Source organism: Pelodiscus sinensis, unplaced genomic scaffold (genome assembly GCF_049634645.1).
Source record: "Pelodiscus sinensis isolate JC-2024 unplaced genomic scaffold, ASM4963464v1 ctg35, whole genome shotgun sequence".
In the NCBI taxonomy this organism is placed as follows: Eukaryota; Metazoa; Chordata; order Testudines; family Trionychidae; genus Pelodiscus; species Pelodiscus sinensis.
This window is the reverse complement of record NW_027465908.1, coordinates 2048097-2075328: the sequence shown is the minus strand read 5'-3', so window position 1 is coordinate 2075328 and position 27232 is coordinate 2048097. Positions and strand designations below refer to the sequence as shown.

Here is a 27232-nt window from a genome sequence, read left to right as displayed (position 1 = left end):
GCAGCTGGGATGGCTGGGAATTAGCGGGGCTAAGCCCCCGCTTCTGTGCAAAGTGCCAAACTACTAGAGCAAGGCTTCTTCCTCTAGCCGTCCTTATCGCACGAGACGTGTCAAGGTTAGCCCTTGTGCATGCCAACTTCTTTGTGCAGATCTGCCTTCAGAGAGCACCTGTGGAGTTGGGCTGCTCTAGAGAGTTAATTGGGGAAATAAGAAGCATTTCAGGCAGTGACCCGTGCTCTAGCATAGCAGGTGCCAGGCCCTGCTACTACAGCGTATGCTAGGAAAGACAGAGGAGTATGGGAGAGAAGGTGGCAAATCTAATCGTACCTTTTCCCGGTCTGTTTGTTATTCACAAAGTAACCCCTTCTGTAGGCACAACAGATGCCCAGCGTTATCAGCACCAGAACCACCACGACCACTAGAACTCCACCGATAATTCCACCAATATTAAGATCATCTGGAGAGGAGAGAAGGCATCAATCACTGATCCCCAGAGGTACCCAGTCTTCCACCCTCCCCCCCACACTAGCTTGCATGAAACCTTTACCCCCAAGATTCCACGCACACCTGGCCAGACTGTCTCCTCCTAACCCCCACCAGTAGTCTCTTCCTATCCATTACATGAGCATGGGCCCAGTATTTTGTGTTTGCTTCCATCCTCTACACACCAGGCCCTGATCCCCACCTTTTACTCCTCTTCACTAACCCCAAGGTGCGACTCGGATTCAGGAATAAACACTAACATTGCAAAGCTCCCAACCTCCCATCCCATAGCCGCCGGCTCTCAGCCTGGGCCACCTCTTGCCCTTGCTCACCAGCACAGGTGTGCAGCAATAGCGAAGAGCTATGATTCAGGAGGCCAAGGTTTGTAACATGCACTGTGTGCAAATGTCAGTGATGTTGCAGAGCATGAGGGAGTAATCCAAAGATCGTCTGTACTCTCAACTAGACCAGGGCTTCTTGGCCCTGCCTGGGCAATTACAGAGATACCTACGTCCCTCCTGGAAGGCACCTGGACTGAGAATGCACGTTTGTTAAGAAGCTCAAGTTAGTCAAGTGCTTTGGGAGCCTTTTCGAAGAAAGACCCGACTGTAGACCCAAGGGAAAATTACCAGGCGGCACCAGCCACAGCCCACACCTGGTGGAAGCAGCCAAAGCAGACGCCTCTGAACAAGAACGTCCTACGGTTCCGAGTGCTCTTTCTCTGGCCTGTGCTGATTGGCTGTTTGCTCCTTCCAGCTCCTCTGGAGGAGAGCGAAGTGCAATCTCCAGCCCAAGCAGATGTGCCCCTGCTAGCTCAGATCAAGCCAGTTTGCTTAAAAACAGCAGTTGTGAGCAGTGGGAAGAGCTACCTGCCCTGAGCACGTTCCTAGGGATCATACTCGAGCAACCGACCCTCACGCTGCCGGAGCTGCCCTTCTATTCTTACCGTGCTCTCTTGGCCAGAGCAACACCAATACGTTTGCTCTGACTGGACGTTAACACCTTCCAACTCCCACGTAACCAAAGACTCTTCATTTCCACACTAGCCCCTCGTCTGCCCTGCCCCCTCCACGCCTCCATTCTCTTCCCTCGTCTCAGCCGCACTACGCCAACCCTGTCCGTAAAACCACGGTGCTAACGTGTCTTTTGCTGCCATCAGACTGCTCGCTGTTGGTTAGACCCCCTCCCTCCACTCCTGTGTCTGACAGGTCTGTTTGCACTACATGCTCGTAGGAGCAGGCACTGCTAGTCGTTCCGGGTCTGGGTTGTGCCTAGCAGCAGGCGGGCCTTACGCGCTACCGTAAGAAACATAATTAATTCTAATGAGTAGAATCAAATATCCAAATCAGCTAAGGAACCTCTGGAATTGTGAAACTAATTGAGCCAATCTGCTCTCCCTGGCTTCCATTAGCAATTCTTTTTTGCTAGCTCTTGCCCACACTTGGCCCCCGCTGCTATTTAGACTTTCAGATGCCAGGAGCCACGGCTCTGCCTCATCCGCCTGTGCAGCACCATGCTGCCTGCGGGAATCCAGGAATTATTGAGGCACGTCCGCACTGAAGCTTGCAGAGCCACGAACAGACTGGATGCTGCATGAGATACCAACGGGAACCGGCTCCCCAACGCTGCCGAGCTTCTGACTATACAGCCACCACTTCCTCCAGGTGGGCAGATCCACTCACAGATTTCCATCTCCTGCTCCTCGCACTTGGCAGAGCCGACATCGTTCGTCGCTATGCAGTAGTAGCGGCCAGCATCACCCTTCTGCACGGCAGCGAAGACCTGTTTCGGAGGAAGCATGATGTCAGACAGGAGTCGGGATCACGGCCCACAAACGTGTTACACTACACCCAAAGCTGCCAGAGGGCTCGGCCTTAATGACCCACAAAAGGAGGCTGTAAATATAGACAGGCATTTCTTTGCTTGCCTTCTGATCACATCAAAGACTGCAGGGAGCAGAACGTGCTGCCAGGTCTGCAGCCTGGAGATACTCCAGTTGCACAGACCCAAGAGAGCCCCAACAAGCAACTAGTGTCACCTCTTTTAGAGCAAAACATCTCCCTTAGTCACACAGGCTGCAAACTGGACCTGGGACACTTCCCCTGGGAAGACAGCGATTGAGAGAGACCTTTGAGGGCCAGGAACACTGCTTCTTCCTTTTCTACAGCGCTGACTTCTTATGGGAACCCTTTCACTAGAAACAGAGAGGAAAGTGCGGGGGGCGGGGGGAATTATGCCAGTCCTCCCTCCCCACAAGAGTGGTCTCTGGCCACTCTAGAGTCATCTCTTCGGCTCCCATAGAGTCCTTCCTCCCCCAGTAAGGATGAAAAATCCCATTTCATTGTTTAACCAATTAACTGATTGAAGGACACCGAGGGTGGGGGGCTGCCTCCAGTCTGACTAGAGCGGCCCTGCTTGCCATCCCTGGGCCCGCCACGGACAAAGGCTGCTGTGGACGACCGAAGCAGCCCCCTGCTCCAGCCCCCGCTGGTTAACCTGACCTGGTAAGCCTCCTGCGTTCAGGGTGAGGCTTACCAGGTAATGGGTTAATCCAGCATTTCCCAAAGTGGGGTCCGCGGCCCAGTATTATAGGAAAAAAATACCTGTCCTTAGAAAGATTATTGTGCCCGATCCTATTAATTTGCGTAACGGGGGAACAGCACCCTGCACGGCCGAGCGCAGCCCTCTTGGGAGAGCGCCCGCCGCCGCAGCATCTCTGCCAGGCGTGTTCCCAGGCAGCAGGGCTAGATCCGGCGGGCGCTAGGACCCAGGGAGAAGGCCGGGTGCCACGCACACTGAAGCAGAACGCCCAGCGCTGGACGCAGCCGGGGAAGCCGGTGTCGGCCAGGCCTTGGGCCAGGCGCAGGGGCGGAACAACCCGCAGGACAGGTAGGACCAGCGACACAATTTATTTGTATATTCATCATTTGATTAATGAATATGCAAATAAATGTTACCTCCAAAATCTTGTGAATGGGTTTATTGGTCCCAGTATCAAAAAGTTTGGGAACCACTGGGTTAATCGTTCACATCCTTATCCCCCAGATCCTCCAGCTGGACTCGGCCAGCCCCGAGGGGCTAGAACACCTAATCTGCTCCCATTGCCTCCTCTTTAGGCCACTCCTAATGTGGGCATCCACGAAGAGCAGGTCCCCTTTCCTTCCGCCAGGCGGCCCAACAGCCCAGCAGCAGCACTCAGCCATTTCCCCAAGAGCTTTACCAGGGTGCCCGTTCCAGGATTCAGGATGAAGGAGGAGTTACGGAACTTGGGGTTCGATTTGGAGTCGGTCGGTAAAGGTTCGCTGTTGTGGTACCAGCTGTACGTGGACTCCGGGTAGCCTTCATTCTCGTGGCAGTGAAGGGTGGCGGTTTTGCCCACGGGCACAGCTTTTGGGACCCTGCATCTGGGAGCAACTGGCTTCACTTGGAGGAAGAGACACAAAACATGTGAATCACACTGCCCACCACCGTGCAGCGCCCCAGGCCCCGGGACTGGAGGGATAAGGGGCACCCTGACAATAAGGATGCCGCGTGGCCTAGGGGATACAGTGCTGGCCAGTGCCCCCTTGCAGCACAGAGCAGCTGGACCCCACCTAGCATACCCGGGGCTGCTTTCCCTCCCGAGGGGATGCCCAGCACAGAAGGCTGATTGTCTTGGGAACCAGACACGGTGCACTGTTTAGTCAGCAGTATCGGCAATACCTTGCACTGTAAGCTGGATGCTTATCTCATCTGCTATGTTTTCATCATCTGGGGCTGCCACTTCGCAGCGGTAGGTGGCAGTGTCCATGCGGGTGACGTTTTTGATCACCAGCGATGTCCGGCTGAGGATTTCTGCCCGAGTTACGAAGTCTCCTGGAGAGGGGCAGAGAGACGAACAGGACAGATCGCATCTCCAGCTGCACCCTCCACCAATGCACGCAAGGGCTATCGCTCTGAAGAAGGGGAAGAATCTGAATGGGAAAGCCTAACAGCTGTTGCAAGCCATAAAGCCAGAGAATGGATTTCCAATCCTGATCACTCTCCAGATCCTAGAGCTGGCGATACCTTAACATAACCCCTCCCAAACGAGTGGGAAGTGGCACTCCAGTGATTACTCCAGCAAGCAGTGTTATCTGAGACGACGGTAGATCTTCCAAGTTTCATACTGGACACAAGGGAAGAAAAGTCTGGTCCTGACAGCCTTGCTCAGCTTGGTTTTGTAACAGTCAGGACATTAACGGACCCAGGGTCCAAGACTAAGCGGGCTAAACTAATTGTACCTTCTCTTCACCCAGTAAATGATCCCACCTAAAGGATGCAAAGTTCCCCTTCTATTCTCACAACAGCTCTCTTTGCAACTCCTCACTGCTGACCACTCGGCTGAGGTCTGACCGCAGGGAAGGAGGGTCCAGGCTTCCCTCAGTTCTGACCCTCGGCTGAGCGACAAGGGTTTCGGAAATAACTAGGAGAAGCAGAATCCCTGCCCTCCTAGAAAGAGGCAAAAGGGGAACACATCTTCATACCCTGAATTTTATTGTCAAAAAACACATAGGTCTTGTCATCGCCTTTGATTTTCTTCCACTCGATCCTCGGATTGGCTGTTGTGGTGGATTTAATGATGCAGGACAGCTCCACACCTAATAGGAAAAAAAAACAAATAGAGACTAACAGGGAGCAGCTGTGTTTTCCCTCTGCTCTGAGCTCTTCGGCAGACTTGCACTGGGAGATGTCGCCCATCAAGCAAAGTCTCCGTCTTTCATCTGCCTCACGAACAGGAATGCCGCTGGGTTCCAGGAACCTCTGGGGGAAAACGCACCTCGGCCAGTGAAAATAATCGCAATGCAAATAGCGAGCTCTGAGAGCAAAGAACACTTTTGGCATGATGGTGTCTGATTTATAGCAAAGAATCCCTCACCGAGCAGGCGCCCAGCACTGGCTCAGTTGCGAATGAGCACGCAAGACGGAGCGCGAGGGTCACTATTCTCTCCTGGAGCCATGTCTCGGTGATAGCGGCCACACCGGCATTTGAGAGACTGCTTCAATGTCTCCACCACCCCTCCCACCTGAGTGAATTCAGCAGCCAGGCCCCTCTACGGGAGACACTCTCATCTCCACTTTACAGAACAGGAACTCAGGCGTGGAGAGGGGGTAACTCCTGCAGTAGGATGGGAAAGAGGAGTTACATCTCCCACAGCCCCGTCTTCTGTCTTACAAATCACAACGTGACTCTGGCCTGTGCTTGGGTCCTGCTGGTGTACTCTGAGACGCTGTCCCAGAACAACCTCTTGGAGCATTACCAGTGCTTGTGTCCTGGCACTTCTAAAAGGCAGCACTTACCTGCTGTTTAGGCCCCACTTCAGACCTGATCCTCACCTGAAACTTGAAATCCAACTAGATACCATTGCTCCAGGGTGCAAAACATTGACACTCCTGCAAGTTGTAATTAAGCCCGCCCTGGTGTAGACACTGCTAGATCGCTGGAAGAATTCTGTCAACAACCAAGCTACTGTGTCTGTCAAGGGGCTGGATTTACTACAGGGATGGGGAAACCCCTTCTGCAGCTGTAACGAGTACCAGAACGGTAGTGCTTACCACACAGATTTATCCTCAGGCACATGCATAAGTGCTCATGAGTTCAATGAGACGCGAGTAAAACATTTTCCCAGGGGGCGTCAGCAGAGCCCTGAAGTTTAAGTGCTTTGCTAAACAGGGAGAGATGTAAAAACACGCTTGAACACCTTGCTGGAACTCAGGGCCTTAGTTCTGCCTTGCATGTAGCCAGAGACATGTGCAAGCTTTCCCAATTGTTGGGATTGATGCAAATCTACAGCGACCAAGAACTGGCATGCAGACCTGACAAGTCCCTCATAGCACTTACGCTGGAATTCCTGCACCACGGGCTTCTTGTTGCTGGATGTCAGTTCCACAGCCAAGATTCGATAGCCTATACAAATAAACAAACGGGAATAAGAACAGCCCAGCTCATAACTCCTACTGTTACAAACTTGCTCCCTGGTGAGAAATCCTCTGAGCCAGCTTCAATAAGGACCAGCTCTCCTACAACAAAAGCTACCCTTGGCCTTAAATGCTGGGCCAGCCAGCCATTAATCTCATGTTTATTTAAAATCAATCTCAGTGCAAACACTAAAGGTTAAAAGCAGCAATTAAAGAGCATTGACAAACTGGCACAATACCAGCAAAACGCTTCCTCCAGCCATGTGCTCATGTTGATAGGGTGGACTCACTCCAAAAAATGGCCAAAAGTGGCTTGCAAAATAAGGACATTTGCGTCCAAATTAATGAGGCAGATAAGATAAAAGGAAACAAGAATTTAATTCACTCTCTAACATCTGGAATTGTTCTCTTTGCCCACCGTCGATGCACAGATGATAGTCGTAGTTGTGTGCTTTGGACGCGAAGTAGGCACTATAGAAATGTACAACGTGTGATTAATAAGCCACTGGAGGCTGTTTCAAGAGAGAGCTGGACGGAAAGGGAAGATTCAGGGCTCAAACAGAACACAGTTAAGAAAATGGAATTGAGCAGTTTAGGTAAATTCCTGACCTGGCTCAGGTCAGTGACAAATTTCCTACTGGCTTCAATTTGACTAGGATTTCAGCCTTTGAGTGGAATGTGCAGAAGTCCTCGGCATCAGCTTGATTTTGCTACCAGCATAGCACTGACTACTAAAGGCGCAGGGATAAGTCAGTGCAGAGTGTTCTACATAATCCCCCCCCCCCCCCATCTGCCACAAGCCTTCAGTCTGCCATTGGCTGTTTTCATTCTCTGTCATCCCTACTTCCCCCTCTCGCAGCTTGGTCTCCCGGCCTCCTGAATCAGTCCCTGAGACCTTTCATGGCTTTCCCAGCATTGTATCACCTAGGGATGGAAAAGGTTAACTGAGAGGGGCTGGAGCAGCTCCCTGCCTGCCCTGGGTGAGGGGCTGCTCCAGCCCCATGGGGAACACAGCAGGCACGGGCCAGCCACCCCCCCACGCAGGCTATACGCTGTGGCTCCCCAGGAGCTGGCCTGAAAGGGCTGCCAGCCTGCTCCCAGGGAGCCAGCTACAAAGCCTGCAGCGTGTGTAACCACTAAGATTTTTAAGTTACACAGTTACCTTTTTAAATGACGTTTTACATCCCTATTAGCGCCTTTCCTCCTAGCAGGACTCAAAGGGTTGGACAAGCCACGTATACCCCCCCCCCCCCCCCCACAACTATACACAGAGCTCCTCTGGAGCAGGGGGAGGCATCCAGCTAGCAGACAGCAACGTACACCAGGAAAGTGGGATGAAACTGAGCAAACAAGGAGAAGGTTTTACTGCTGCATATTCTAGTTCCCGGCAGGACCCATCCCTTCCTGCTCCATCGCACCCTCCCACCGAGCATGGTTTTTCCACAGCCCTGTGGACAAGGTACAGCAGGGCACACAAAGTACACAGGGCCCAGCATGGAGACTAGGGATGTGAAAGGTTAATGGGTGATGCTTATCGGTTCTGGTTAAGCACTGGGGGCTGGCGTAGCCCCCTGCCTGCTGCAGGTAGGGGGTTGCTCTGGCCCCTTGGAACCCACTGAGGTTAGGGGCTGTCTGGTTCACTGACGTCAATACAAAATAGGGTTGCCAGAGGGTTTAACAAAAAATACCAAACACTGCCCCCCCCCCCAAAAAAAAACAAACAAAAACAAAAGCACCAGGAAAAAATTCTGTCAAGGAAAAAAAGGGGGAGACCAAAGTTAAGCATAAAGAGGAAAAAAAAGGTGGGGGGAGCCAAAGTTGTTAAGCAAAAGTTGCACCACTCCCTCCAGTTTGGGACCACACACTAACCACCAAAGCACCCACCCCTCCCCCTAAGCCAGGCCCCCCCCAGCCTACCCATCCCAATGCACTCACCCCTGCCTCAGACCCAGGCCCCCCCTAGTGTCCCCCCATCCCAGTGCACCCACCCCTGCCTCAGACCCAGGCCCCCCCAGTGTCCCCCCAGCCCAGTGCACTCACCCCTGCCTCAGACCCAGGCCCCCCCAGTGTCCCCCCATCCCAATGCACCCACCCCTGCCTCAGACCCAGGCCCCCCCAGTGTCCCCCCAGCCCAGTGCACTCACCCCTGCCTCAGACCCAGGCCCCCCAGTGTCCCCCCATCCCAATGCACTCACCCCTGCCTCAGACCCAGGCTCCCCCCAGTGTCCCCCCATCCCAGTGCACTCCCCCTTAGGCATCCCCGGTGTCCGGAGCCCCCGCTCCAATCAAATCTCCCCCCGCAGAGCCAGGCACAGGGGAACAATCTGACTTTTAAAGTGGCTGCTCCTGCCCCCCAGCCTGGCTGCCTCGGCTCCGTTGTGTAGAGGGAGGCATCACACGGCCAGCTCCCGGGTCTCTGCTGGTCACATGGGTCTGAGCAGCGTGCGCTTCGCTCCCAGCCCGGCACCCCCCTAGCCTGGCGCCCAGCAACTGCCCCCCTCACTAGATTCTGCCCCCTCCTCACTCCCTGCCCCCACCAGACGTGGCGGGGAAAATTGTCCCCGCTGGGCTTCCGTCCCAGGGAAACGGGAAATACTGGACACTGCACATGTCCGGTATTTCCTGGTTTTTTAACCAGATGGAACCCGCAAATACTGGACTGTCCGGGTGAAAACCGGACACCTGGTAACCCTAATACAAAGAACTCCCACCCTATGGACGTTAGTGGGCATTAGCTCAGGCCCAAAGTCAGGGAGATGAAAACTAAGGCATTGGGGACCTGATATGCACAGAAATCAAAATCCTGCTTTATCCTGGATGAACCAGACGAGACAAACCAGGGAAGGGACTCATGATGAGACGTGGAGAGGGAGGAAAGGGCCTACATCACTAAGTCAAACAACTGCAAATTGCCACAGGTCGGTCTGAAACTTTTCCGCCCAAAATACCAAAGTCCCAGTGACGAAGGGAAGTTAGAACTCCTGGGCTGCGTCTAGACTGACAAGTTTTTCTGCAAAAGCAACTGCTTTTGCGGAAAAACTTGCCAGCTGTCTACACTGGCCGCTTGAATTTCTGCAAGAACACTGACGATCTCATGTAAGAGGAAATGCAAAAGCCCTCTTGAGGAAATGCTTTTGTGCAAGAGGGCCAGTGTAGACAACGCGGTATTGTTTTGAGCAAAAAGCCCCAATGGTGAAAATGGCGATCAGGGCTTTCTTGCGCAAAACCGCATCCAGATTGGCACGGACGCTTTTCCACAAAAGCACTTTTGCGAAAAAGCGTCCGTGCCAATCTAGATGCTCTTTTCCGCAAATGCTTTTAACGGAAAAACTTTTCCATTAAAAGCATTTGCAGAAAATCATGCCAGTCTAGACGTAGCCCTGCAGTGTGGTGGCTCAGGACAGTAACAATGAAGAAACTTTGCCCTTGGCTGCAGGACGGGGGGTAAAGGGGATTTTAAAAAACAACTAAGAGATGAGTCCAAGTGAAAGTTGATGGGCCACACTTCGGGAGTTCTCCCTGCTGATTATGGTAGCTCGTTATTGGTTGTGTTGACAGTCTGCTCAGTGCCATGCTGGGCATAATTCCTGCGCCAAACAGCTTCTCTACAAGGCCAAGAGTCTTGGGGGGGCTGGTGAAGTCTAAAGACCAGAAGAACTCCAGGAGAATCCCCAGAGAGATTTCAAGGGTGGGGGTCACAAGACACTGCAAACTAGCAAAAGCCCACGCTAAGCTACTGCGCTATGAAGGCCCATTACTGCTTGCTTCTGCTCCCCTCGCTGCCTCAGCATCCGGAGACATGTCGGGAACAGCCTCATACTGCCTCCAGGGGACAATTCTGTCCCTGTAAGGTGGTTTGTCAGGATCAGCAGGAATCCGCGTGCGACATGGTGCGCACTTATCGGAGTCTGAAAATACGTCCTCTTTGGGAGCGCAGCGCAATGTCGTCTGCAGTGCTGGGTCTCAGTGGGGGGAAGAGGATGCTCCAGTCTTCGTTTACCATCATCACAAGGCCACGGGCTAGCTGGACAATGCACAGGGGCAGGTCAGCAGTGAGAGCACATTTAGACCTGCCCTGCCACTTCCTGCCTTAGCTCTGCGGACGGGTAACCAGGCCACATAGAGGCTGCAGCACGTTCCTTTCCCTTCGCTCTCTCTGATCGTTCTTGTTTCATGTAAGATCCCACATGGCGAATCTGGTTTTGACCCTTACTTTCCTCCCTGGTGAGCATAAGCAGATCTCACTAATCCCAACAAAAGCCCAGAGCATTAACGTAACCAGCCATATGAAGACAAGCCACGAGCTCAGGAAAATCCCTCTGAAGGGCCCTGACACACTTTTTAAACAGGCCCCTGGTGCCCAGGCGGCCATTTTGTTTCTGACCTCAGGTTTCCCACCCGGAGGCTGCAAAGCCCACATTCCCTCCTCTTCTCCCTGCCCAGGAGACCGGGGCTACGTCTAGATGAATTTCTTCTGCCGAAAGAAGATATGCAAACTGGGAGCTAATTTACATATCTTCCAATCGTGTTATCAGAAGAGGTTTTGTCGAAAAAGACAGCAGTTTAGATGTGGCTCTTTTGGGGAAAAACCCTTTTTCGAAAGAACCCTGCACACCTCATTCTTTTTGGGAAGAAGGGTTCTTTCGAAAAAGGGGTTTTTTTCAAAAAAACCGCTCTAAACTGCTTTCTTTTTCGACAATCTCTTCCGATAACGCGATCAGAAGAAGATATGCAAATTAGCTCTGAATTTGCAGATCATCTTTCGGCAGAAGCAAGCAGTCTAGATGTGCCTGGCCTTTCCTCGCGATCACCATCTCGCTGATGCTTCTGCTGCATCTTTCTCGTGCACACACACAACCCCCCCCGCGCGCGCGTGCACACACACACACACACACACACACACACACACACACACACACACACGACTCATGCTCTCATACAGGAGAGAAGTCTTTTCTGAACAGCACTAATTAGCCAAAGCGCCCAAGGAAGAGAGCAGGCTGAATCTGCAACTGATGAAAAAGCTTTTTCCCATTCCTGATTGGAAAATCCTCTGGGGCAGGAGAGTAATTCTGAGAGGCAGGAGCCAGAGCCCAGAGGAGGAGCAGGGACAAACTCTTCCCCTGTTCAGAGCTCCCCCCTCTGTTGTGAGCTGGGAGTCCAGTCGTCTTATCTTCGGAGACTTGGGTAGCAGAGAGAGTCTGGTGAACCTTGAGTCTAATTTGCAGAAGGGGTGAGATGAAGCCAGTGGAAGCTGCAGCTCTTTGTGACGTCCGAGACAGGCTCCCTACTGCCTAAAGGAGCCATGCTAAACCCCGACTGCAAGTAGCAGCATCTCCAGAGGCCTGGAAGCGCAGCAAGGCTCTGGGTGAGAGTCAGGATGCGCTGCAAGAACTAGAGAAGACAGTTTGCATAGCAACTGTGCTCCAGTCTCTCATCAGCTTTGCTTTTCTGACCACAGACGCACTGAAATGGTAGCAAAGAGGGGTGCAAACACCGCCTGCGTTATTTGGAGGAAAACAGCCATTGCTGCAGAAAAAGATGAACCTTTTGCTCACCTCTGCTCTGTACTATGTACCATTTTGTTTGAGAAGGAAGCAACGCCGGCCCCTCAAACAGACACAGTGACAGATGCTATAGAAATACATCTAGTCTAATAACTCTTGCCATGTGCTCCTGCTGATCCCAATAGCGTGGGGACATGGATGTTATGCAGACAATCTAGAGGGCAGCAGGCATTCATCTCTGGGGTAGCCCTACCCCACCTGCTCCGCTTCTTGTCTGTACTCTTCATCCTGCTCATACAGTCCTGGACTCTCAGCTCTACTACTCAAACCTCTGCATTAAGTGAATTCCTGCCTTCTGCCCCTGTGAAATACATAGGGGGCAAGGCAGAGATCTGGATAATGCAGACATTCAGGTCATGGTGTATCGTTTCAGAGTGGCTGTCACACCACAGTACTTAATGGTGGCAGGACAGAACAAGGGAACGGAGACCCTAGGGACATTATTTCCTGGAAACACGACTCAGCTTTTCCTACTCTTTCCTATCCATTAAAACCTAGACATTTATGTTTCCCCCGCAGGCACAAAGCAGCACAACAACAGGCTTAAGATACAGAAGCTGGGTGCGTGGGGTCATCGGCAGTGGCTCCCGGATGATTATCGATTGTGGGCACAGTGTCGCTGTGATGCCTTAAATCAGTGCGGAGCCAAGTTTATTGTTCACGGTGCAGCAGAAGAGGACAGCACCAGGGAGCCCTAACCTACAGCAGGGAAGGGAAAGCCATACAGGGAGTAGCCAATTGAGCAGAGATTAGCTTCTTGCTGCTGGATAGCAGTAGTACCATGAGCCCCACTAGCATTCGACTGGCACTGCAGAAGCCATTAAGTCAAAGATCCTAGAATCACAGGGCTGGAAGAGACCTCAGGAGTCATCAAGTCCAGCCCCCTGCCCAAGGCAGGACCAATCCCAAGTAAATGAACCCAGCCAGGGCTTTGTCAAGCCGAGACTTAACCACCTCCTAGCTGTTACCACGCCCTGCTGCTTAGGTAGAGGGGAATGCTGGTATGCCAGCCACCTCTGCTGCTGGCAAATGCTGACTATTTTAATAGCAACCACAGCATTTGCATTATTTGGCGTATTACGTCATTGTTAGTCTTTAGCAGAGCCTTACACCAAGGATACGTAGGTCAGGAGAAATTCATCCAATGCAGTGACAGCACAAAGATTGCACGTTGTTGAATCTTGCCTGAACCTTCAAAACACGGTATCAGTGGTGTACAAGGCTTGGGACAGACCACATCTCTGCGCTAGCGTGCATTTCAGCCCTGCAGCCCTCCGAGTTCCTCATGCTGACAACCTGCAAAAATGCCAACAGGTGCAGCTCTGGCTGGGTTCATAATGGACCAGAGACTCCAAAGGTTGAAGCCCAAATGTCGCCAGAACTTTCTACAAGAACAGTGCAACACAGTCTGCAGTGTATTTCCACTCTGATTTTGGCAAAGGTGGGCCAGTCCGTATAAATGCAGCCCTGTGTGAATACCACCTTTGTATCCATTCAACTAGCCACAGATTTGCAGAACTATATGTGTAAATTCTTGTGTCCTGGGCTACTGGAAGTGTCTTCAACCACTGCATGAGGTATGAACTTAAGTAAGCAATTATCAGCTTTACCAGGTGACACCTTTTGCCCCAGAAGCTGGCCAAAGGCTAGAGGCAGGGCTGGCTGCAGGGAGAGATGGCTGCTGGGTGTATGAGTGAGAGTCATTGGCTTGGGGTGCAGGGAAGGGAGTCGGGGTTCTGGGCCTCTCTCCGTCCAAGCTGGATTGTACTGACTGCTTCTGGCTTCTGCGTTGACGAGTCTGTTGTAGGCCGTGTCCCGCAATGAGGGGATGTATTCTCTGCCTCCTAACGATGCTCCCTAAACTCACTGTCCTTGCTCCCAGGCAGGATCCTCACCCAAGATTTGTTTTTCTTTCTGCTGTTTTCCCTTTAGACTTTACCTCTGTTGTTAACATTTGACTTGGTAAACAGACACCCACTGTGTCAGCTTACAATGCTTCATTGACTTCCCAACAGAGAGACAGTGAATAAACGTCTCCTCGCTGACCAAAAAAAATCTGTTTTTCACTTCTGCTGGTGATAGGGATGTAAAATCCTGTTTAAAAAGTTAACTGGTTAAAGTGACATTTAACTAGTTAACCGGGATCCCACCACATCGGGGGCAGGAGGTGGCTCTGGCCAGGCTCACCACGCCACAGCTGTGCTGGAACAGCCCCACGCCCACGGCGTGACATGGGAGAGGGGACTGTTCCATCACAGCCGGGCTGCCAGTTAACCATCACCCTTACCGGGTAACCAGTTATCCCTTGCATCCATAGCTGGTGACCAACACCTGGATACAGCTTCTAGGAACTTAACTCCTCACATAATAGCACTCCTTGCATTTCAGCATGATCTCATGAGCTGGCTTTCACTTGCGGTCTCCCGTGACATTCTGGGGGTGAACTAGAACGTATTACCAGTCGCTGGGGTTACCCAGACTCCTTTCTCAGCGGGCACTAAGCAGTTTTGGGTCACAGGCATTGCAGGCTAAATGCTCTGAATGAAACAACCTCGCGGCAATGGTCCCTCTAAGCTTTCCACCTATGTGCAGAATACATTTGACATGCACTGAGGCATGTGCAAATGTGCACCACCAGCAAAAACAAAGAACCTCGCGGTGGGCGCACTGCTAATCAGCTGGGCAGCGTCCGAATCTCTCCTGAGCAGGCTCATGGGGAACCTGCATGGCTGCTAAAGGTTCCAGTCAAGCTATTGCCTCAAACAGAGCTTTGATGTGAGATGGCTGAAGGTGGCGGGGGAGAGGCTCCGACACAGTGATACAAACTTCATAGCTGCTTGATACCTTCGCTTACCTCGTGTAATAAACTACACTGGCATGGGATATGTACCCCACACAGGCATCAAAGGGTTAATGAGAACCTGAGAGGCCAGTTAATGCCCCCTGGAGGGCAGGCCAAGCCAAGCCTAATTAAAGCTGAGCCCCAGCTGGGGAGGGAGCTGGCTGGGTTCTTCCCAGAGGAGGAAGGGGATGCTGTAGCCTTGCTGAGTAGCAGGGAGCAGGAGATGTCTGGGGAAGGTGTTTACACCCTTGGCCCTAATGGGAACAGCGGGAGGGAAGGAGACTCACAGGACGTGCGTGAGGGAGGTTCACCCCAGACACACAGCCAGCCTTGGGGCAGACTGGAGGTCAGTGTCTGAAGGAACCACAGATCCAAGCACAAGGGTTTATTACGCACAGCGCTGGTGGAGCCACTTCGCTCGCTCGGCTCAGTGAGACGCCCAACAGTGGATTACTCTAGATTAATTAGGCTGCCAACGGGCGGAGAGAAGTGACAGGGTGGGAAATCCAAGCCCCTGCATAGGTCCTAGCAGCAAGACATAATGAGCGCAAGAAGCCAACAGTCTAAGGATGACACGATTGCTCCGCCCACGGCTCAGGTTTACATGGATGCTAAAAACCAGGTGTTATGGCTCAAGTGTTGTTTTGCAGTAAGAAGATGTAATCCTGATTTCAGGTCCCTAGAAATGACGGGTGGCGTCTTCCAGACAGGTTTGCTCGCAGGTACATTCCTCTATGCTTTTAAAACAAAGAGAACGGTAAACAGTACACAGCATTGGCAAGTGTATATGGCTGGTATGTAGGGAGGATACTCCGCTATCTCCTCCTGAGTTTGGGAGGCAGACGTTGGACGCCACTCTCAGAGTTATCGGTCTATAATTCACAGTAAGGCCCCAACTACTGCCCTGCACCTGGGGTTCTGCTGTCTCAACTTGTTTCATGTTTAGTTGTACAAACAAGGCCTGTCTTCTGCTCATTTTTGTTCCCTTTTAGCCATGTTTTGTCCGTTGTTAGCGAGGCCTCAGACCAGGCCCATCCAGTTTGGGCATATGTGAAAGATTCTTAACAGAAACTTGGTCAAGATCTTACATACATATTATTGGGATTTTGGCCCTTTAGTGTCCAGACTAGAATTCTTTGAGGGAGGGGCAACAAGCAGGGGGCAGGGGAGACCCCAACGTGGATTAAAAGTTTAAGCCTCAGGAAGGGGGCAGAAGCTGCTTTTGTTGAGATCTGTGTTTCCCTCTGGAGGCTGGTTGAAAGGCTGGAGGGAGAACCCCTGAGCCCACGGTTCGGACAGAGGAGCGGAACGGGGAGGGGGGAGTTAGCAGCCTGATGACCAACGTTACGTACGACACACTGTTTGGGACACAGATGCCCTGAAAGCAGAGAAACTTTAAAGAGAAAGCCAACACCTGTGTCTACCTACTGCAAAGCCCGACAGCTAGGACTGCCCCCCTGAACCAGGTGCTGCTCCTGTCACATGGAAATCATGCAAACTGTAGGCTCACAAGAAACTTAATAGTTCTCGTTTTTATGGGTCAACTTCTCACTCGGGCAGGCGAGGGCCTGCACAGTAGGGAAAGCAGCAAGGACTAGTGCTCTGGGGAGGGGAAAAGGACTTCGTAGAGCTGCTTTCTCTTCCCTGCTGATCTTTTGTCTATCCCTTTAGAGCCTAATTTTTGGAGGAATTTGACTCTGACGAGGATGTTAAAATGAGTGAAATTTGCTTCCCAGGGAACGGCTTACATGCGGGTCGGCAGCCAGCTCCCCGGAAGTCAGTGTGTGCCGGGAGCTGGCTTTTAAGCTGGCTGTCTGCACATACCACCTCCTGCCTGTCGCCCCCTGCTACTGTATCAGAGGCAGCAGTGTGGGTCAGCAGGAGACGGTGCACATTCAGAGCCTGCTTTATACCCCAAGGAAACCAGGAGTACAGATTTTGAAATGAGCAGCCCATTACTGAGAAATAACAGGCTTGGTAGTGTGGAAGCTCCGCTGATAAATTCAACCAAGGGGGGTTCTTTAGAAACAGTGCTCCAGGGTAGACCAGGGCTTACATCCATACTCTGCACCTCTTAAAAAAATCAGGCCTTTAATTTCTCCATGCTTCAATAGGGCTAATGATACTCCGTCACCTTGGGAAAACACTTTGGGATCCACAGATAGAAAGTGCTAAATAAGCGCAAAGTAATCAAAAGACGGGGACATAATTAGAGGGATCCAAAGATCTTTGATATTTGTTGTTTCCCAAAAGGTGTAAGGTTTATCAACGGAAGTCAAAGCATTCCACTGGAATCTTACCCTCGCCCTACATCCAAAATAGCCCCGAACCGTCAGCCAACATGGTGTCACCTGTGCAGCGGTTGGCGCGAGCCCTGCTTTCCAAAACCTGATCGCGGCTTTTGGTTGCACCGGAATCCTCACCAATGCGCTGGGAATGTGGGCTGCTCTGTCTCTCTCCCAGCTGGTCCACATCCGAGATTCGTAAACCTCTACTACTTCCAACTAGTGGCCACAGGCTGGGATTCTGAATGAGCCCAAGGGAGTTAGGTGCTAGCTCCCATTTGTGTTAGAGATACTGGGACCAGATTTACAAAGGTACAGACTAGTGCCTAATGTCTTCACTTGGGTGTAGTGTCTAAATCACTTAGGCTTCTAGTGAAACAAAAGACAGGACTATGCAGCACTTTAAAGACTAACAAGATGGTTTATTAGATGATGAGCTTTCGTGGGCCAGACCCACTTCCTCAGATCAAATAGTGGAAGAAAATTGGCACGACCATATATACCAAAGGATACAATAAAAAAAAGTGAACACATATAAAACTGACAAATGGAAACCCATCAACCAGATGAAGAAACGTGCACAGATCCAGACAGACATCATCTTTCTGTCCAAGTGCAAAAAGATGGATATCGTACCCAAAGGACTGAAAGTGAACAACCCATTAAGATCAACAAACTGCACTGACTACAGTGAGAGACTCTGCTAATCTGATTTGTCAGTTTTATGTGTGTTCACTTTTTTTTTGATCGTATCCCTTTGGTATATATGGTCGTGCCAATTTTCTTCCACTATTTGATCTGAGGAAGTGGGTCTGGCCCACGAAAGCTCATCACCTAATAAACCATCTTGTTAGTCTTTAAAGTGCTACATCGTCCTGTGTTTTGTTTCAGCTACACCAGACTAACATGGCTACATCTCTATCACTATTAGGCATCTAGTGGGATTTTTAAAAGCTCCTGTCAGTATCTTTAGATGCCTAACTCCTGTAGGCTCCCACCCTCAATTCATTAGCACTGAAGATCTAAGGCTGACATTGTGCTGGGGGCCCAAGCGGGGTCAGTGCTACATTCACTGTGGCAGACACAAGGCTGCTGCAAGGGTTAGCGGCCAAAGGGGGCTGGGTTGGCAAAGGACGCAGCAGAGCACCATGAGTGGGGCCAGTTCCAAGGCTCCGTCGGCTCTTGGCAGAGGACAAAGCCATGCCTGGCTCTGGTGCAGGCTGAGCCACCAAGATGTGTAGCTAAAGATTAACACGCAAAAGCGCTCAGCATTCATGTCCAAATTAAGCAACCGGCTGGAGCAGGCCTGGTCTGCGTGGGAGCTGATAACCGTTATAAAAGGTTATCCTCCCACGGGCAGCCAAGTGGCATTGGAAAATGCTCCAGCCAGCGATAAACCCTCTGTGCCGTCGCACATGCCTCTGCTGGAAGGCTTTTATTTTTACCAGCTCCATAAAACAGCATGACTTATTTTAGGTGCACATTTGTGCTGCTTGTTGAAAAAGGAAGCCAAGTCCCCGGCAGACTCCCCCGAACAAAGGAGACCTGTCTGCACAGGCACGAACAGTAATTAACAAGGGCGGGGGGGGGGCTTTCCCCCACATGCCAGGGTCCTCCTTTCTTCCTTCTCCCCAGCTCTCTGCTGCATTTCCTCTCTCTCTCCGTCTCTTGCGGGTGTGCTTTGTATCCCACAAGTACTGTCTCTCGGAGGGATGCGAAGGGTTAATCGGTAAGCCTCTCCCACCCCCCTGCCATCAGCTGATGCCAGCTCCAGCGCCAGCCTTGGGAAAGCTGCCCAGATGCTCCTAGAGCAGAGTTGGGGCTCGAACCCACAATCCCAGGCTCTGGAGGCCAGTTCCAGCCCTGGGGAAGCTGGTGGTGACTGCCTGGCTGCTCCCGGGATGGGAGGCTTGTTCTGGGGCTGCACCTTGGCCTGGTGCCAGCTCCGGCACATGGGCAGAGGGAGGCCACATGGTGCCCTTGGTTGCAGCTCCAGGCCTGGGGAAGGTGGTGGCTACCTGGCTGCTCCCGGGGCGAGCCGCATGGCTGGGGCCAACAAGGCCACAATCAGGCAGCGTCCTGTTCCCGGCCTGATCCTGGGGCAGGCCCTGTAGTTCGGTCCCCGTCTGGCTGCAGGAAGGGCTGGAGGTGCCCCCTTCCCTCCGCTGCAGCACGGATAGGAGGGGAGGTCAGGATCCGTCTGCAGTGATCCTGACCTGGCGCTTTGTGCAGCCACTGCTGCCCGCGTGCAGCAGCCCAGCCCTGGCCAGGTAAGGTAATGTGTCCTCAGGGCCCACCCACATACTCTACTCCCTGCCCCGCCTCCCCCACACACCCAGCTCCCAGCCCTGACTCTTGACCCGCCATAACTCTTGCACCCCCAACCCTGTGCCCTGAGCTCATCATACACCCAAGCCCCCTGCCCTGAGCCCCTGGTGTACCCCAACGCAGACTCCTGCACCCCCACACCTCCAGCCCCCTGCTGTCAGACTGACAGAAGACAGCCTGAATGCGGGCATGAAGCTGGGTTTGACCAGTTATGATGCAAACGTCAAGAAACGTGTGAAAAGATGCAGCAGCAGAAGTCCCATTAAATCAAGTCTGAGTGCGCGCGCACACACACACACACACACACACACACACACACACACACACACACACACACACACACACACACACACCCCCACCCACCCACCCTCCAGCCACTACAACGCAAACCCTCCCCTGGTAGTGGAACATTAGATCAATGGGTTCTTCACAGCTGGGACCTGCTTCCTCTTTATTACGCGAGAAACACGCTCCTTGTTAATCAGCTCCTTGCAGTGGTGCCCGTCCCCATGTGGAGCTCACAGCAGGATCGGGCCCGATGTTTGCAATTAAAAATTACAAATCAACAAATGTAAGATTTCAGGGTGTCACTCGTCAATAATGCAACAGGGGCTTGTTGCTAGGCAGGCCACAGAAATGAACATTAATGTATAAGCGAAACCTAGCGGTGCTACAAAAACCGTAACCTGCGAGTTTCTTGTGTAAATCTGCACCATGAAGACCTATTTGTACTTTGGCAAAGAAAGCCCATTAACAAGCAGCCCCTGCACACACAGGGAATTGACGGTTCTCTCTCAATCAGACAGCAAAGCTGTTTGTTTACAGCCAGCCTGCACACCCACGCAACACAGAGAGAGGCCTGGCAAAGCCCTAGCAGAGACAGACCTCTCGGCATCATTCGTCTCTGGAAGACAACACCTCTCTCTGTATCCAGGCTGGGGGCTGGAGCAGAGTTTGCATGGCCGAGTTTGGGAAGATCATAGATCGGCTAATACATTTCTAAGTTTTCATTTCCTCTTCTTTGGGCTCAACTGCAGGTGTAGCACCGCAAATATCCATCTCCTGCAGGTTCTCCTCTGAACAGCTCCCCAACTTGTCACGTTTTTGCTCACATCAGAGCACGGCTGTTACCCATTTTAGAGATGGGAGATGTGAGACAGAATAAGTGACTTGCCCAAGTTCACACTGGGAGTCTGTGGCAGAGCAGGGAATTTAACATGGATCTTTTGACTCCAACCTCAGGCAGGCCAAGCACGGCAGAATCAGGGCAAACTCTTTGCGGGAGTCACTCCTTGCTGTGCATGTGCACAGCCCTTGACACCACTGGGCTCAGCATGAGGCTGGCAGGACTTGCAGCAAAACACCACTACGGCCTAGCAGTGTTCTCTCTAATTTTTTCTATCCATGGGCGGAATCAGTTTTACATGCACTGAAGCATGTGCAGATGTGCACCACCAATAGAAACACATGCTGCCGGCTGTGGGCACTCAGCTAATGAGATGGGCAGCACCCGAACCTCTGCTGGACGGCAGCCCGCCCACTCAGCTGACAGGGAACTCTGTCTCTGAGGGAAGACGGAGTGAATCGGTTGTGCCTGGAACTGAGGGATGACAAGTGGCTGTGCAGATTGTTCAAACAGCACTACGTGCGAGCGACTGAGGAGACTGGCACCGTAGGACCAGCAGCCGTGGAACCTTCGGCTTCCAAAGTTCCTGCTCCCTTCCTGCAAAAGGCACATCCCCCGGGATGCGTTTACTCCCCATGTGACTGGCGGGGAGGAGGCAGCACAGAATACTCAGAATAGCAGCTAAGTCTTATCGGGTGCCTGCATCCTGCCTGGATGAGTTGCTGGGTCTCTCTCATCCCTGACCTCAAGATCCAACCCCTCTTCTGCAACAGTTCTAGGCTTGCAACATCAGAGAAGTTCCTGGGCCTGTTGTACCACTGCATGACTCAGAAGAGAGGCAGACAGATGAGAGAGCTTCCATTTATGTGCACACGGAGTCCTTGGCAATGACCAGAAATGAAAGAAGGAAATAAAAACAGGTCACTTGTCTCGGGATTGGATAAAAGTCCTGTTCTATTGACCACTGTCCTAATTGCCCAGTGAGCAGACACAGACCTATCAGATCTTAGAAATGCTCCAGTTTCCAGCCAGTACTGCTTGAGATTTTCAAAGCTAGCTAAGAGATTTAAAATAGCTTATTTCATTAACATTAGTAGTGGAAAGGTGTCTAAGTCCCTTAGACCACTCTGCAAATCTCAACCACCTTGTTTGTCTACAACCTCTTTCCCTAGACAGTCACAGCACTTTGCAGTCAGTAGCTGCACCTCAAACCCACATGATGAAGTATGTAGGTACTGTCCCTGTTTTACCAAGGAGGAAGCTGAGGCACAGAGCTACAGGGACTCAATGAAGGGGACCCAGCCATCCAGGGGCAGTGCCAGAATATACTTTATGAGTCCTGTGCTCTAACTACTAGACAAGCTGCTGTGAGCAGCATGGACAAAGGCCAGGAAGGGGAAGGGTAAAAAGGGACAGAAGTGGGAATGGTGAGAAGTGAGGATTTGAAGCAAGGGTCTCAGACTGCGGAGTCCGTTCGCCTTTCTGCTTCCGCTGGCGTTCCGCTCTCCAGCCCCATGGCAGCGGTCGTAACTTGCATAACTACAGCAGCTGTCCTCCCAGCAGTGATGTGATACCAATCCCAGGGCCACTGGGAGGGAGCTGGCAGATGGCAGTGATAAGAGGCCCTGATGTCATCCCAGACAATGGCTTTCCCCAGCCCAAGCCCTTCCTCCCCCGCGGCCCTGTTGCATTCTCCTTCTGAACATGCCAAGAGGATGCAAGTGCGGCAGAGGAAACCGCAGATTAGAGCCAGGGGACAGGTCTGCAGGAGACCGGAGTTCAGGGACACCTGGCAGGGATTCAGGGTGAGGAGGGGAAGCACACAGCCGGCCTTACTTTGCCTTAGACTGGTGGGTGTTTTGCTTTGAGTCTGGGAGGATCCCAACCCGCCTGTGCAAATTAAATCCCCTCCCTGCCCTGCTGCCCAATATAGGTGAAGTTTTCGGTTCGCATCAGAGCCGAAAGAGCTTACCCAAGGAGCGCCATAGTGAGCTAGGCATTTTTCTGCTCAAAATGTGTCAAAGGGACACGGGAACCCCCTAACTCGATCCTGCGGCCCGGGGTTGCCGAGAGCCTCCTTCGATCAGGCTGAGGGAGACTATCACCAGCTTTACAGTTCAAAAAAAATGGGAGTGCTCCCAGCCCTGGCCCTTGCAGTGCTCACGGTCGGGCTGAGCACCAAGCTGCGATGCAGTGACATTTGGACCTTTCGCCTGTAATCCCACACTCCTTTCTCGAACTCTGATCTCTTGAATTCTTAGTTCTTCTCCATCGTGCAGCTTGACCAACACAACCTACGCAGCACTGCAGGGCAGGCCTGTCAACGCGTCCCCACATCACATTCCTGGAGCAAAAATAGCAGTTGGGAAAAGGCCAGCAGAGCCAACAGCCCAGAGGGGCGACAAGACTGGTAACAGCTTTCCTTTTAGGAGCGCCTCTCGAGACTCCAGAGTATCGTTTCTCTGTCTCTGTACGGTTTTAGCCAAAGGTTTCCGAGGCAACTGCCCAGCTCACGAGTACACAGGAACATTTAGGAATCCACTTTGTGAATGACAGACAGCAGGTACCAAGGGAGAGTGTAACACCTGCCTACGAGCTCAGCGCTAAGCGTCTGTGAAGTGTTACAGTGACCGTTTCACACTGGCGATCTACGGCCATCTTCCCTAGTGCAGCTTTGAAGCCGTGCTTGGAGCCTGTCAGAGCATCCAAGAGAAAGGCCACAGACATTTAGTAGAAACCGTATGGGGAAAATGCAAGTTAGAAGACATTCCCCCAGAAGCGGCCACAATTCCCCCTACAATCTGCAATGTACCAGACTGAAACCTGCCCTGGAGCAAGCCTGAGACCTCTAGGAGTTGCCTACCTCTATGCGAGGGCTGAATTTGGCCTCGTGACTTAGAAAAAGAATCAGGAACCCAGGAGGCAGAAAGAGCCTGTGAGAAAGGCAACCCCTAGACATGGGCACAAACACTGGGGCGAGGCTGGTTTAATTTAGGAGTGTAAATGGGTAACCAGTTAACCGGTTATCTGGTACCCAACACCCTTATAATTTAACTGGTTAACATTTTTAATGGGATTTTACATCCCTTGGGAAAGGGAACAATTCTGAACCTGCCTGCATTTATACCCAAGACCGTGCCTAGCACTACGGGGCGTGAACCTGTGCCTAGGGCCTTATAGCGCCTGGTCATACCAATACTATTGATCATTCTGGCCCTTCCCAGCCTGGATTGCTGCACACTGTCATCAAGCATAATATAGACACTGCATGTGACTCCTGGCATGAAAAAATTCCATGATTCCAAGCCGTGGAGGGGTCAAACTTACCACGTGGCTGGAAACTTAACATCTAAGTGCCTGGGCTTTTTTGTTTTGGTTTGGTTTGTTTTTTTTAATTTCTTACTATTTTTAGCCCAGCACTACCCTGTGTGTCCTGGTCAGAGGCACTTTTCCCATGGAGATTGCAGCTGCAGCAGTGGGAGGGCTGCTGTGTGCATGAAGGAATTTTATCGGACATGCAGCTCTTGCGTAGCTCAATGCGGCTTTATTCTATTGCCCCGCCAGGTTCATGGGTCTACATAGCAAGAGACCAGCACATCTTTACAGGAGGGTGTTGGGGAGCACCCACACCAGCTCTCAGCAGTTACACAGGGGCCATCTAGTCTAAATGGTGTTGAGTAGGCCCCCTAAAGCCAAGGAAGAAAATAAAACCCAAACCAGAAAATCTGCAGTTTCACGGCTAAGCATGCTAGGGATGAGGGGTGCATGGAATTCAATAACCCCCTACAGATGTGTGTACCCCAAAGGAGGGGAGAAGGTGATGCAAGCAACCTACATGGTCAAACAATGGAATTGGCTTCCAACAAGAGCAATCCGATTGAGAGCAGCTTCTCCTGGCGAAGCAGAGGAAGTCTCGTTGCTTGGAGCATTTAAAGCTAGACTGGATCAAGCACTACGAATGTACACAGAAAAGATCCACCCTGCACTGAACAGTGGGAGTGGACGACGTAACCTTGTAAGGATGCCACATGCTTCCCTTTCGTGTCTCTCTCGATGCCCTTCTCGTCCCTTAGCCAAAACAAGTATAAAGGGGGCAGCCCAGAGTTCCCGCCCTTCACTTGCTCTGAGCTGCGAGGCTGGAGAGCCGCCTGTCTGAGCAGACCTTCGACAGACTGTGGGCAACCAGCAAAGCCTGGGTGTACAGGGAGAAGCGCTGTTTGGAATAGGTAGTTGGGTACAGCTTGATTTAACTCAGGTTGCATTTCATCTAAGCCAGGCAGCCAGGGTGTGTCTAGACTACAGAGACTTTTCGAAAAAAGGGGCCTTTTTTCGAAAAGTCTTCACCTGCGTCTAGACTGCTGCCGCGTTCTTTCGAAAGTAAAATGAAAGAACACGGCAGTTTTTTCTACCGCGGAAAACCTCGTTTTACGTTTTCATTTTCGAAAAAAAGGCGCTATGGAATGCAAACTGTGCTTTTTCGAAAGACAGTATCCAGACTGCCTGGGTGCTCTCTTTTGAAAAAGCGGCTCACTTTTTTGAAAATACTGACTGTAGTCTAGACGCTTTCGAAGTATCTTTCGAACAAGCCTCTTTTGAAAAAGGCGTGTTGTCTAGACGAAGCCCCAGGTGCTTCAGGGACAGGTGTGAATAGTCAGTGGTTAGGCCAGCCACAGACCCTGAAGATACACTGGAACCATCCCTGTTAACCCAGTGACAGTCCGACCGGCCACGAGACCGGGGCGCTCTCTGCATGCAGTCGATGGAGCCTTTTAGGTGCTGCCTCTCCACGCGCTTTGCCAGGAACATTAGCTGTTCGGCGTGATAGTGGCACTACAGTCAGGAGTAGGGATGTTAAGGGGTATCCAGTTAACCAGTTACCCAGTAAGCCTCATCCTTAACAGGTGATGTTTACCAGGTAAGGGATAACCGGTACCCAGGAAGCAGCCCCCTGCCTGTAGTCTGCCTTGGGCAGAGGGCTGCTTCAGCCCCACCGGGCCCCCGTATGGGGCTGGTGGGTGGGAGCAGTCCCTGCCTGCGGCTCCCATTTGATCAATTAACCAGTTAAACTTAACATTTCACTGGTTAACTAATGAGATGGGATTTTACATCCCAGGCAGGAGAGTCACGGTGCACAAGTGGGCCCACCTTACTCTGTTCCCTGCGTGTCTTGGAGTGAGTCCACAAAGCAGGCTTGAAACACGTTTCTACTCCTGGCAGCACCGCAGGAGCCTACGGAGCCAGGCAGAGTGAGCTGTATTCTCGCCTGCCTCCTGCACCCCCACCAAGCTGGCTGCCCCATTCTGACAGCATCTTCTTTCAGTGGAAAACCACCCAAGACTTGGAAGGCATCTTTCAGGAGGAGAGGTCTGCACCTCTTTCCTCACCGCCATGATGTGCTGCACTGCTCCCTGGGGACTTGCCGTTCCTCACCGGGACGGGAGACCGGCCACTGCACAGGTGCATCACCTGAGAGCGTTTAGCAGAACCCCACCGGCTGTGTGCTGGGGGCAGAGCATGTCCTACAGTGAACTGCACTAGGCAGAGCCCAGAGCAGTGGTGCAATTCCAAACCGCCACATAAAGAAAGCCGTTCCATCCGGCAGGCATGGCCCAGAGAGGCACCGTTCCGCCAGCAAGCGGCGTCAGCAACCCCGGGGCGAGCTTCACCGTGAGAGCCCCCCACAGCCCTTTTCTCAGAAATAACTCAGCCCCTCACGTCTGAGAGCCACCGTCCCGCCTGGCAGAGGTTCTGCCACTGAGAGAGCAGAGAAAATTGTGTCTGAGCTCCGTCTGCCTCGGGCAGAATCCCATTCCCACATCAAAGCGCCGCGTCAGCTAACGCTGCAGACTAGCCAACCAACCATTCATGACCCCACCTGCCCCACGGGTCAGCGGCAGTCGGGCCCACCTTGCCTGATTTCTGAGCTCTTCTCTCATCAGAGCAGCCCGGGGAAGAGGAAGGGATTGGAGACAGGAAATCTCATTACAGGGAGATGAAATGAAACAACTTGGCCTCCAAATAAGCAGCACGGTGCACTGAGTTCACCGCATGCAAAGCATCCCCCGGCGCTGATACAGACACGGCACCCGACTTTCAGTAGCAGGATGTTCCCATCTCATGTGCAACAGAGTCTCTGAACTGCAACCAAATAGGACAACCCTCTCGTTGCAAATATTAGTCCAGCAATGGGATTTGGCCCTGCTATCCTCAGAGGGAAACAGCCCCCTACTCGGGCACGAGCAGCTCCAGAGATGGAACATTCTCGGGATGCACAAACATCCTCTTCTCCGCACTAGACATTTAAGCGACTAGTCGACTATCTGATAAGCTTATTGGATAGTCCACTAGTCCCCTGACTAGTCGCTTCTTCCTCCCCGCTCCTTGCTGTCTTCTATCCGAGGCAGCAATGGAGGAGCGGGAGCCGGTTCCCCCGGCACCTGACGAATCAGGAATCAGCTGATTCCTGGCTCACATCCAGCCTCAGATTAAGGGCCTGCTGGCTCTTAATACACTTAAAAGGCAGAGCAGCGGCGAAGTTAGTTCCTGCCCTGCTGCGGCTCCCCCGTTTATCAACTAATCGATGGAAATTTTATTGACTAGTCGATTAGTTGATTAAACTAAATTTAACATCCCTAGTCCATACTACAAGTCACATGGCATGTGC

At 52.1% G+C, this 27232-nt stretch overlaps 1 protein-coding gene across 1 annotated transcript in view; it reads right to left on the bottom strand.

The window, feature by feature from the left end:
- The window catches only part of LOC142824443 (junctional adhesion molecule C-like), a 52087-nt gene that overhangs the window by 5266 nt on the left and 19589 nt on the right, over positions 1 to 27232 (bottom strand). Inside the window, exons 2-7 of the mRNA XM_075916412.1 lie at positions 6344 to 6409; positions 4989 to 5102; positions 4186 to 4338; positions 3704 to 3906; positions 2166 to 2265; positions 328 to 457 (exon numbers count right to left, since the gene is read on the bottom strand). Coding sequence (XP_075772527.1) covers positions 328 to 457; positions 2166 to 2265; positions 3704 to 3906; positions 4186 to 4338; positions 4989 to 5102; positions 6344 to 6409 — 766 coding nt within the window. The remainder of the gene's footprint in view (positions 1 to 327; positions 458 to 2165; positions 2266 to 3703; positions 3907 to 4185; positions 4339 to 4988; positions 5103 to 6343; positions 6410 to 27232) is intronic.